Raw genomic sequence first — 12,484 nt, 5'->3', positions numbered from 1 at the left:
GGAATGGCAACTATTTTAAGAAGGGAGATGATGGTTCTCTGATCAAGAAACTGTTTTTCTTTCCAGTCTGGTCTAGGGCAGCACAAAGGACGGAGGAGTGAGACTGTCAAGGGCTCAGCTCGTTGGGTCTTAGGGTGAACAGGCTGAGAGAATCTGCTGCCACATGGAGATCAACCAACCTGCGAACCTCTTGGATAATAAAACTGTGGATGCGCCTCCTGTGCATCTAAAAGTTACTGCAGCCAACAATGTTCTACGAATGCCTCTTATGAGTAAATCTAGTATTATTAGCTAAGCAAACCTTTTGAGTTTAGTGGGGTTTTGTAGCTATTTACCCATGAATGACTTCAAACCCACTGAGCTCTGCTGGCCTCTGTCTCTTGAGTAGTAGGATTAAATGTGTGCAGCACCACATCCAACTAGTTATTTTTGCCATAAATATAAACATCTGAGAGCACATAGAAGCCTAGTAATAAAGTTTGATGCTTCCTGATTAAGGAACTAATAATCCAGTTTATAAATCTGTAAGCCCCCTGTAGTTCTATCTTCCATTTCTGAACAAGAGTTGAAATTCTAGTTTGTCGTTTATCTATAAGCTTCAGAATCATTATATTCTGAAGCTAAAGTAAATTTTGGAGCCATTTTGGTGGCAGTCACCACCAATTACCAGACTGTACTGATTTCAACTCAACTCCTTTCACAGATATATTTCATGTTTACTCATGACTCCATAGTAAGAAAAAATGCTTTTTAAAAATGATTGCAGCAGTGTCGTTGTGGTGCATGTTTTAAATCACAGTATACAGGAGGCAGAAGCAGGAGGATCTCAGCCAGCCTGGGGTTACATAGAGTGCGCCCTTCAAAAACCAAATGAACAAATAATTTTATTTACAAGTTAAATTATATTGGCCAAATAGGATATACTTCATTTCTGTACTTCCAACATTCAGATGAACGGGAAGAAAGGACCACAGCATCAAATGGTAGGTATAGCTTAACATTTTGGGGTCTTTGGTTTCTGTAGAGACAGGGTCTCAGGTAGCTCATATTGGCCTTGAACTCCTTCTGTAGCCAAGGATGACACTGAATTTTATTGATGTAATTTTCTGTGTTTTTGAGACAGGGTTTCTCTGTGTAGCCCTGGCTGTCCTGGACTCTGTAGACTAGGCTGGCCTTGAACTCAGAGATCTGCATGCCTCTGCCTCCCGAGTGCTGGGATTAAAGGCTTGTACCACCTTGACCCAACAGGGTGACACTGAATTCTTGATCATCTTTCCAGCATCTCCCACATGCTGGAATTATAGACATATGCTTGGATCATAATGGATTTTGTGAGCAATACTTTTGGTGTTTTGTTTTGTCTGGCTAATGAAGCCCAAGATACGTGTTATTTACTATGTAGCTCTGACTAGTTTTAACTTTTTTTTCCCCCCAAGACACGGTTTCTCTGTGTGGTAGATAGCCCTGGCTGTCCTGGACTCACTTTGTAGACCAGGCTGGCCTCGAACTCAAGTGATTTGCCTACCTCTGCCTCCCAAGTGCTGGGGTTAAAGGAGTGCTCCACCACTCAGGGTTTAGTTTTCTCTCTTGTTATTTCTGCCAGTCTGCCAAGGGATAGGGCAGGTAAGTGTGTTTAAAAAAAAACCAAAAAACTAAATCGCAGCCTTTTATTATTACGTGTTTGCAGGCAATATTCAGCGTGTATATGCTTAGAATGTGTCTGAGAAAACAGGGAGAGAATCAAAATGCGTTTTCTAGCTGGGTGTCCCTCCAAACTGGTGGACCAGATCTGAAGCAGGCAGACTAAGTCCTGCAAGAGGCCTGTCTTTACAGTACGAGTTGGGGAAAATTCCATGCAATTCTAAGGCTTCCTCAAGAATCACTAATAAATACGGGGAACAGTGCGCAAGGCCCGCTCAGCATGCTGTGCAGCACGGAACAGTATAAGCAAGCCTGTTTCCCAGGCCTTGCACCACTGGTTGTGGAAGAGACAAAAGAAAGGCTCTGGCCTCGCCCTTGCAGGGCTTAAAAAGTCCGACTGGCAAAGCAGGACTTGTAAAAACCACACCGCAATCAAATGGAGGGAAAAGAAACAAACAAAAAACTGCCTTTGCATAACAATCGCCTACAGTGGAGACTTGAAGTTTTAAACCTACAGCCTGAGGGACAGACAAAAAAAAAAAAACAAAAAAACTAAGATGGAAGAAAGGAGGCTGTCCTCGAATGGGAAATGATAGGTGACGACTGACGGCAGGAAGAGGAGAGTCTCCTCCGGGCTACGGAGGCAGAGCGCCAGAGGAGCGCAGCCACCGAAAAGCCGGAAAGGCCGGCGGCCACTGCGGCCGGTCGGTTTAACCGAAAGGCGGCTTTCCTGAGCCTCCATTTGCTCGGCGGGGGCCAGCGCGGACGTCGCGCCGTGGGGGCGGGGCGGGGCTTGCGCGCGCAGGCGCCCTAGCGCGCCGCGCCTCGGCAGGGGGCGGGGCGCCTATATTACGTGCGCGGCGCCGCCCCTGCGAGAGGACGTTGCGTGCTCGCTCGCGCCGGGCGAGTCTCCGCGTCTTGCCTCGCGAACTCGGTGAAAGGAATTGGCGCCGTTCGACAGCAGGCGGATCCGCTCTGCAGCAGTACTCAACCATCTCCAGCCGCAGCCGCCGCCCGGGCCGACCAGCAGCCGCCGCCAACAGGCCGAGGGAGCCAGCAGTCAGCGGTGAACCGGGGCCCTCACCATGAGTTCTTCGCCTGTTAATGTCAAGAAGCTGAAGGTGTCGGAGCTGAAGGAGGAGCTCAAGAAGCGGCGCCTCTCCGACAAGGGCCTCAAGGCCGATCTCATGGATCGACTCCAGGCCGCGCTGGACAACGAGGCAGGAGGCCGCCCCGCCATGGAGCCCGGGAACGGCAGCCTCGACCTGGGTGGCGATGCCGCCGGGCGCTCCGGAGCAGGCCTAGAGCAGGAGGCCGCGGCCGGCGCCGAAGATGAGGAGGAGGAGGAGGGCATCGCCGCTCTGGACGGCGACCAGATGGATCTGGGCGAGGAGAACGGAGCGGAGGGGGCGGCTGACGCTGGCGCGATGGAAGAGGAGGAGGCGGCGTCGGAAGACGAGAACGGCGATGACCAGGGCTTCCAGGAGGGGGAAGACGAGCTCGGCGACGAGGAGGAGGGCGCGGGCGACGAGAACGGCCACGGGGAGGAGCAGTCCCAACCGCCGGCGGCGGCGCAGCAGCCCTCCCAGCAGCGCGGGGCTGGCAAGGAGGCCGCGGGGAAAAGCAGCGGCCCCACCTCGCTCTTCGCGGTGACGGTGGCGCCGCCCGGGGCGAGGCAGGGCCAACAGCAGGCGGGAGGTAAGAAGGCGGAAGGCGGCGGGTGAGTGTTGCGTTGTGGGTGCGCGCGCGGCGGGAGGCCCGCGTGGGGACCGTGCCCGGGCCTGCGGGGGCCCCCAGGGGCGGGCGCCGCGGGAGGTGGGGGCGGGGAAGCCCGGGGCCGCCAAGAGGGCTCTGTTTGCCATGCCGGCGGCGCCTCCATTATGTATGTCGGGCGCCGGGGGGAGCTGCAGCTGCTGCTGCGTTGGGGGTTGGCGGGGGAGCCGGGGCGGGCGGGAGCGGCGGCCGCTGGGGCGCTGCGTGCGCGCGGTTCAGGCACATGTCTTGGGTGGGGGAGGGGAAAGGCTCGAAGGTCCCGGGGCGGGCGGGCTTTGGCGGCTCTTCGCCGCGGTATTGTGCAAGGAGCGCAGGGGCTCGGTGTGACGTCATTTCCGGCGGGAGGCGCCGGGCGCGGGGAGTGGGGCGGAAGCCCAGTACAATGCGGCGGCGGGGCACCGGGCTCTGGTGGGGGAGGGGTGGTTGGCCCACGCTACCCCTCCCCCGCTTGAGCGCAGCGCACGTGGGCTCGAGCGTCGTCGCGCTTTTTTTATTTTATTTTTTGAAGGCTTTCTGGAAGGTTACGGTACGCTGGCAGAATTAGTAGTGTCTTTAGACTGCGTCACTGCCTGCAGTCCAATTCCAGATTGATAGCTTTATTTTTTAAATTCGCATTTGTTTCATGGGTTAAGTCACAGAACCGGTATGGAAAAATCAATAAGTCGGGATGGGAACAGAAAAAGGTGCTTTTCTCCATTATTTAGTTAGCGGCCTGGTGTTGTAAGGCGGTGTTCTGTGTTGTTCTAGGAGACGGCAAAACAGAACAGAAAGGCGGAGATAAAAAGAGAGGTGTTAAAAGACCCCGAGAAGATCATGGCCGAGGGTATTTTGAATATATTGAAGAAAACAAGTACAGCAGGTAGAGCATCCTAACCTAGTTTTCACTTGCCACCCATTCTTTATGGTGGAAAGAGTTTTTATCAGGAGACGATTCTGTCTTTCAGAGCCAAGTCTCCTCAGCCACCTGTTGAAGAAGAAGACGAACACTTCGATGACACAGTGGTTTGTCTTGATACTTGTAAGTGAAGCGGACTTTACCGCTCTCTTCTCGTTTTCAAGTATAGTGTTAATTTTAGTTTTAAGTGTTAGGAAAATGTGTTCATCTTAAAGTGGAGAAAAGCCCATTAAGAGATTTGTTTTAAAGCAGGAAAGTAATAAGCTTATGTTCAGGTTACAGTAGTTCAATATTTAGTACCTACCACTTCAGTTGTATTGATATTTTTAATAAGCTCTACTAATTGGTAATATTTTTATGACATGGAACTTCTCAGTGCTTAGGGATGTAAAATTAATCAATTTTTGTTCAGCTACCAGAAACTTGTTTTTTAAAACCCTGCCTGTAACTTGCCCTTACATAGGTAAGACGATAACTTTATGGAATTATATTAAGTGAGCTATTTGGGCTAGTCGAATACTTACTAATTAGTTTCCCATTAGCACACACTTATATTCCCTATTCTAAGGATTGTAATATTTACCTTTCAATAACTGCTCTTTTGTTCTCAATTCCAGTTCAGTAGCTGCTGCTTTAACATAAGTTGATTTCTTCCAAAGACCTGGGGCAGCAGCAGTGGGCTATCTGAGCCACTAGCTTTCTTCAGCAGCGAATGGTATCAATGGCAGCGCTGTAAATATGCTACTTTACCCAGTTGGGTTGCAATTGAATATGAGGAAGTATTGCAAGCCATGATACAGGCTTTAGCTGTCAGATTTGCATTTTTATCCTTAGACTAGTATTTAATAAGAATGTATAACTTGATGTGAGCAGAACAAAAAAAATAGCAATGAGTGCTTGAATAGTTACAGGGTTCACTTTGTGGGTTAAAAGCTTGGACTCTCAAGTTTCTTTGTACAAATTGATTGTTAAATTCCTGAGTTAAATTACTTGTAAAACTTGGCTGGTTTCTAACTGGCTGGTTTACAGTTAAATCAGTTAAGTCTTGCAAGAAAAAGAAAACAAACTGACCTGGAAGTTTTGTTGTTTACTGAGATGTAAAATACTTGGAAACCACGAGATAGTATAGTAATGATTCAAGAGAGTGGTTAACACAGTGCTACTGGAGTTTGAGACCAATCAGCTAGTGTTTGTTTTAAACAAAATTCTATCAGCAGTCAGGAAATTCTTGAACAAAGCTTGGAGAATCTCAAACTGCAGAAATCAACAGCTTTCTAGTTAACATTAGTTGTCAAGTGCCAGTTCGGAGAAGCTGCGGGTTAATGAGCTCTAGTCACCTAAAGATAGCTAGGTTAAGGACTGGATTTGTATAATCCAGGCAGTAGTTAATGCCTATTTGTGATACCTTACCAGGTTGGGTGTACAAGCCTAAAAGGCTACAGATTAATACACTGCCAGGTTTCTGAGTTTGAAGCTGGCTTAGTTACACTCTTTCAGAAATGAGTTAAGGTTCTAGAACTCTGGTGTTAGTCTACAAAGCATAGGATCCGCAGCTTTCTTAAAATATTTGGTGGTGGCTTCCCTTCCGTTTTTTGTCACTGGTAAATCCTACCTGGTTCTGGCACGCTTCACTTTGATATCCTGCTGTCCTCTACTGCTTGCCTCTAAATCAAGGTAAAGAGCAGAGCAGGTATGTATTACTGTTGCGTTGTCTAAGTCATTTTATGGTACTTAAAAACACTTCAAAGTTTGGCATTAATTGGCAGTTGACTAGTATATAATCAATTAAAACTGTCTTGGTGGGAGTGGGGCTTAAAATGAGCATAGGAACAAGAGCATGGTATGAAAACATTTTCCACAGTAATAAATTACATGAAAAAACCTGCTAAATTTTGTCAACATAGCTGGAATACATTGGATATCAAAAGAATAATTTGGCATTTGATATAATTTCAGATAATTGTGATCTGCATTTTAAAATATCAAGAGACCGCCTCAGTGCTTCTTCCCTTACTATGGAGAGTTTTGCTTTTCTTTGGGCTGGAGGAAGAGCATCTTACGGTGTATCAAAGGGCAAAGTCTGTTTTGAGATGAAGGTAAACGGAATTTTGTGACTTCCTGGGAGCCTATTTGTACTGATGGGTGATGTAGGTCAAAAGAAACTCTTCTGAAATAAGATCTTTGTTATATATCAACTTACTAGATCTGTCAAGATGGGGGAAGTGTATGGCCAAAGATGGAATGTTTTTTCTTTGTATTAATAGCAGGGAGAAGAAATTGGCCCATAGCCCAGATGAAATAAACTAGAGTGCAAGAGACTGTTTTATAGCTTAATCCTGTAATTAACTTGATTTTTTTATTTTTTATTTTTTATTTTTATTTTTTTTAGGTAACAGAGAAGATCCCAGTAAGGCATTTGTATACAAAAGACATTGACATACATGAAGTTCGGATCGGCTGGTCACTAACCACCAGTGGGATGTTGCTCGGTAAAGTTGACGTTTGCTCACTGCTTTAGGATCTGGTTACAGTATTAACTGAGGCCAAGAGTGCAGTGTGAGCCTTGACCCTAGTTTATCGATTTAGTGTAGCTATTTTACGGCTAGCATGTGCAGACAAGGATGGGTTTTATTTTGCTTTCCCCCTTTCTGGGTTTTTTGTTTGTTTGTTTATTTCTCAGTGTATCCTTGGCTGGACTGCCTGCCTGGGATTATAGACATAAGTCAAACAAACCCTTTTTTTGTTGTTTAAAGGATGATTAAAATAAACTTGTTTTGACATGTAAATTGTCAGTTGAATTGTATGTATGTCAGTTGAATTGTATGTAGGTGTTTGGTATAGAGAGACTTGTTTCTCAGACTGGGCAATATGTTTGCTAGTAATTCTTTTTAGCATACATTTTAAATAAGTTAGATGGGTCTTTGAACTGCTTAGACACTGGTTTTATGCTTTGTTTTTGTCTTTTAGGCGAAGAAGAATTTTCCTATGGATATTCTCTGAAAGGAATAAAAACCTGCAACTGTGAGACAGAAGATTATGGAGAGAAGTTTGATGAAAATGATGTGATTACATGTTTTGCTGTAAGTTGTTACCTGTTAATGTCACTAGCTGTATATATAAAAGGAATTTTTGGCTTATCGAGGCAGGGTTTCCCTGTGTAGCTTTGGCTGTCCTGTACTCCTTTGTAGATCAGGCTGGCCTGTAACTCAGATCCTCCTGCCTCTGCCTGAGTGCTGGAATTAAAGGGATGTGCCACCAATGCCCAGCTTAAAAGAAATTCTTACCAGTGACTAAATATATGCAGCTAGTTGGATAGGGGCTTGGGAAAGGAGGCTCACAGATTTTAGTCTCTACTGTGTAAGTGTGAGGACCTGAGTTTGGATACTTAACACCCATATAAAGCAGTGCGATATTCAGCAGGTGGGAGGGGGAATCAGCCAGTGTGGCTGAAGCATCAAGCTCCAGGTTCAGTGACAGAAGGAAAGACATCTGAACTCTGGCCACACACGAGCAGTTGAAACTGGGAAAATAAAAGACTGTCGTTTAAATCACTAACACATTTTGTCAGAAAAACAAGATTGGCCTGAAAAACCTATTTGCTGATGCCTGATTCTTGTGCTTTGTTTATAACCATTGGTTCTTAGCAATTAGCCTTAATGTGTAAACTTCTATGTCTTGAGTTGAGGGGCTTAAAATTTTTTTTAATTCCATTCAACAGAACTTTGAAACGGATGAAGTTGAACTCTCCTATGCAAAGAATGGACAAGATCTTGGTGTTGCCTTCAAGATCAGTAAGGAAGTCCTTGCCGACCGGCCACTGTTCCCACATGTTCTCTGCCACAACTGTGCAGTTGAATTTAATTTTGGTCAGAAGGAAAAGCCATACTTTCCAATACCCGAAGACTGTACTTTTATCCAAAATGTCCCCTTAGAGGACCGAGTTAGAGGACCAAAGGGACCTGATGAGAAGAAGGATTGTGAAGTAAGTTTGTTTTTAGTGTGGAATTTGTAGATTTATGACTAAAGTAATGTTGAGCAAAGCTAAATGGTGGGTAAATTATAGTATTGTTAGTAGTGGACTACTGAATGATAAAGTAGTAAAATAACGTTCTCTTTTTTTTCAATGTAGGTTGTAATGATGATTGGCTTGCCAGGAGCTGGGAAAACTACCTGGGTTACTAAGCATGCAGCTGAAAACCCTGGGAAGTATAACATTCTTGGAACAAATACCATTATGGATAAAATGATGGTAAGAAAAGGAATGAAACTATAAAATGTCACATTTTACAGATAAAATGTGGAGCCCTGAAATACTGATAATAATTCAGAGGGAGGTAACTTGTCTAGCATACGCTATGCCTTGGCCTTAATTTTCACTATAACAAATAAATGGAATCAGAAGGCATCCTAGGTTAGTCTTGGCTTGTGTGTCCTATCTTAGCGAATAGGGGCTTGGCTAAAACAAAATGGGTTACTTAAAGTAATCTTATCTGTAATAAGCTATCTTCCAGTGCCTGCTTTTTCAGAAATTAATCCTTAGCAATTTAAAGACCAAGATCAAAGAGCTCTTTTTTTTTTTTTTAATAACTATTAAAAGATACAATTGAGTATGTTACCTGGTCCTTGTAGTCACAAGCTTTTACTAAATGTATATAAGAAATTACACAGATTAAAAGAAAAACCTTTTGGTAGGTTGCTGGTTTTAAGAAGCAGATGGCAGATACTGGAAAGCTGAATACACTGTTGCAGAGAGCTCCACAGTGTCTTGGAAAGTTTATCGAGATTGCTGCCCGCAAGAAGCGAAATTTTATTTTGGATCAGGTAAGCAGTAGCTTTGAAGTTAAAAAATGTTATCTGATAATTGATAAACATGTAGAAGATTAATGTTTTTAACTCTTTCCCCTCAAAGACAAATGTGTCTGCAGCTGCCCAGAGGAGAAAAATGTGCCTGTTTGCAGGCTTCCAGCGGAAAGCTGTTGTAGTTTGCCCAAAAGATGAAGACTATAAGCAGAGGACACAGAAGAAAGCAGAAGTAGAAGGGAAAGACCTTCCAGAACATGCTGTCCTTAAGATGAAAGGCATGGAACCTTACTTTTTCTTAAACTGTCTTAAATTTGTTTTTATAATTTATGCCTAGAATTATAGTGTGGGTTTTTGTTTGTTTTGTTTTACTAGACAGGATATCTCTAGCCTTGGCTGTCCTGAACTCAGTGATCAGCCTGCCTCTCCTTGAGTGTTGGGATTAAAGGCATAAACTACCACGCTTGGCAGGGTACAGTGATTTACCAGTACTTGTAGGGATACTACTAATCTTTGGTTATTTTACAAGGAATGTCACTAATGCTGGGCAGGATGGCACCTGCCTGTAATCCCATCACTTGAGGGCAGAGGCAGGTGGGTCACTGAGTTCGAGGCCAGTCTGGTCTACAAGTTGAGTTCAGGACAGGTAAGGCTACACAGAGAAGCCCTGTCTTGACAAACCAAAACAAAGAATGGCACTAAGCCATGGCCAGATACGAATTGAAAGAATTAAGAAAGGATATTCAAGCCTTGCGGTATGTGGTGGATGCCTTTAATCTCAGGATCAGGAGGCAGGGGCAGTTGGATTTTTGAGTTCAAAGCCAGCCTGGTTTACATAGTTCCAGAACAGCCAAGGCTACTTGGCGGAAATTAATGAATTAATTAATTTAAAATTGTAGAATTTGGGGCTGGAGAGATGGCTCAGACTATAAGAGCACTGGCTATTCTTCCAAAGATCCTGAGTTCAATTCCCAGCAACCACATGGTTCACAACCACTGTATACTGAGATCTGGTGCCCTCTTCTGGCATGCAGGCACATGTAGGGGAAACACTGTATATAATCTTTTTTTTTTAATTGTAGAATTAGTATATAAGTTTAATTTTACTTTATTCCCTGTAGGAAACTTCACCCTGCCAGAGGTAGCTGAATGCTTTGATGAAATAACCTATGTTGAGCTTCAGAAGGAAGAAGCCCAAAAGCTTTTGGAGCAATATAAAGAAGAAAGCAAAAAGGCACTTCCGCCAGAAAAGAAGCAAAACACTGGCTCAAAGAAGAGCAATAAAAACAAGAGTGGCAAGAACCAATTCAACAGAGGCGGTGGCCATAGAGGACGTGGAGGATTCAACATGCGAGGTGGCAATTTTAGAGGAGGAGGCAAGTTATTTTGAGTGTTATATGTTACTTGAAACTGAGCTGAGAGATTAAGGTTTTTGTCTTTTTATTTTTTTTAAGTTTAAGTAGTTAAATAGGAAGTTGGTTTCTTAGATAATTCTATTCTATGCTGCCATGTAAACACGGCATACTTTACTACATATTTTTAAAAACTCATGCTAGGTATACCAGAATTTACAATGACATTATTTTTCACTAATGTTCAGACTTACCTATGAACTCTGACTTGTATGTGACAGGACTAAATTAAACTCTGATTGCATTTAGCTCCTGGGAACCGTGGCGGATATAACAGGAGAGGCAACATGCCACAGAGAGGTGGCGGTGGTGGAAGCGGTGGAATTGGCTATCCATATCCTCGTGGTCCTGTGTTTCCTGGCAGAGGTGGTTACTCAAACAGAGGGAATTATAACAGAGGTGGAATGCCCAACAGAGGGAACTATAACCAGGTATTGACTATAATTTGGCCTAGAAAGTTATAGATGGATGATTGGGAGTCTCATTGGTGGTGTTCCATAGTTATGAAATGATTTTGTTTATTGAACTTTGCTTTTCAGGCGCACTAACTTATTATTAGCTTAGGGTATAAGGGTTTCTGCATGCCCCCTCCCTAAAATCTGTTGCTTCAGAGCTCTTTATTTACAGATTTTTTTATTCTTTTTTCATAGAACTTCAGAGGACGAGGAAACAATCGTGGCTACAAAAATCAATCTCAGGGCTACAACCAGTGGCAGCAGGGTGTAAGTAGTTTCTTAAATGATTACATACATTATAGTGTTTATGTTTAAGATTCAGGTGGAAGTCCTTATCTGGGGATTGAAGTATTTCCATATATACATTAAGAGGACAAGGTGTTTATTGTTAACTGTGTTATAAATTGTAACCATGGTTAGACTGGATTTTAACAGTTTAAAGTAATAATAATACTACATAATGGTTGTTTTACATGGTCCTTTTCAATAGTTTTAATTACATAAACTAACCCAAGTCTCCTGTTTTCTTTTGTAATGTGTATTGGTAAAACAATACGGGTAATTGGTAAATTAAAATTTCTGGTCTGATTAGAAATTAAGTGTGATAAGTATAAATTTATTTCCAGCAATTACTCTCAATTAGATCAATGTCATTTCCTAAAAACAATTTGAGTGGCTTATTGATGTTTTTTTCTTTAAAAACAAAATTTTCTCTTACAGCAATTCTGGGGTCAGAAGCCATGGAGTCAGCATTATCACCAAGGATATTATTGAATACCCAAATAAAACGAACTGATACATATTTCTCCAAAACCTTCACAAGAAGTCGACTGTTTTCTTTAGTAGGCTAACTTTTTAAACATTCCACAAGAGGAAGTGCCTGCGGGTTCCTTTTTTAGAAGCTTTGTGGGTTGATTTTTCTTTTCTTTTCTTTTTTGTACATTTTTAATTGCAGTTTTAAAGTGAATCGTAAGAGAACCTCAGCATTGTGCACGATAAGAGAATGTGTCAGTATTTCAGGGTTCTACATTTTATCTGTAAAATGTGACTTTTTTTTTTATCACAACAAAAGTAAAATGTTGCTTTGTACCTGGTGTCTTTTATTAAGCATTTACTCCCCCATTTCTCACAGAGAATAACAGTCGGGAGTCATTGTCACAATAAAATAGCAATGTTAGCAACCAGATTCATGGAAGGACTAAGGCCCTCATGGGTTACGTAAGATTCTGTACTGCTCATAATACACTCCATCCTCTGCAGCGCTGGGCAATAGTGGAGGGAAATGACAAAACCCGGGAAGGCTACTATTGTTGCTACTGTTATTACTACTATTATTTTCTGTTATTAACAATGAAATTGGCATAATTGGGAATGAAGATAAATTTGGAACCAAGATTGAGAAGATGGAGTGTATGTAGAAGGGCTGTTAAAAATGTAAACTTGGTTGCATTATATGTGGAGGCTCAAACTTGTGAAGGTTAAATACCATAAACTTTTCCATTTGTTCT

At 43.2% G+C, this 12,484-nt stretch overlaps 1 protein-coding gene across 1 annotated transcript; it reads left to right on the top strand.

Moving 5' to 3' along the window:
• Positions 1-2,513: 2,513 nt before the first annotated feature.
• Positions 2,514-12,065, top strand: Hnrnpu (heterogeneous nuclear ribonucleoprotein U). Its single transcript, XM_051147980.1, has 14 exons — positions 2,514-3,339; positions 4,162-4,273; positions 4,359-4,432; positions 6,266-6,405; positions 6,699-6,798; positions 7,277-7,389; positions 8,028-8,291; positions 8,439-8,558; positions 9,002-9,130; positions 9,219-9,387; positions 10,231-10,485; positions 10,771-10,952; positions 11,172-11,243; positions 11,697-12,065. Exons 1-14 carry the CDS (start codon positions 2,727-2,729, stop codon positions 11,748-11,750), a joined length of 2,397 nt encoding a protein of 798 aa, XP_051003937.1. The 5' UTR covers positions 2,514-2,726; the 3' UTR covers positions 11,751-12,065.
• The last annotated feature ends 419 nt before the right edge of the window (positions 12,066-12,484 follow it).

Source organism: Acomys russatus, chromosome 6 (assembly GCF_903995435.1).
Source record: "Acomys russatus chromosome 6, mAcoRus1.1, whole genome shotgun sequence".
Classification (NCBI taxonomy): domain Eukaryota; kingdom Metazoa; phylum Chordata; class Mammalia; order Rodentia; family Muridae; genus Acomys; species Acomys russatus.
Note: the sequence above shows the minus strand (reverse complement) of the source record. Positions and strands in the feature narration are given on the sequence as shown.

Excerpts from the sequence above, each read along its gene's own strand:
- Hnrnpu (XM_051147980.1), top strand. The coding sequence starts at position 2,727 with ATGAGTTCTTCGCCTGTTAATGTCAAGAAGCTGAAGGTGTCGGAGCTG. Across the intron at positions 4,433-6,265 it reads AGTGGTTTGTCTTGATACTT|ATAATTGTGATCTGCATTTT; the intron begins GTAAGTGAAGCG and ends ATATAATTTCAG. Across the intron at positions 7,390-8,027 it reads ATGTGATTACATGTTTTGCT|AACTTTGAAACGGATGAAGT; the intron begins GTAAGTTGTTAC and ends TCCATTCAACAG.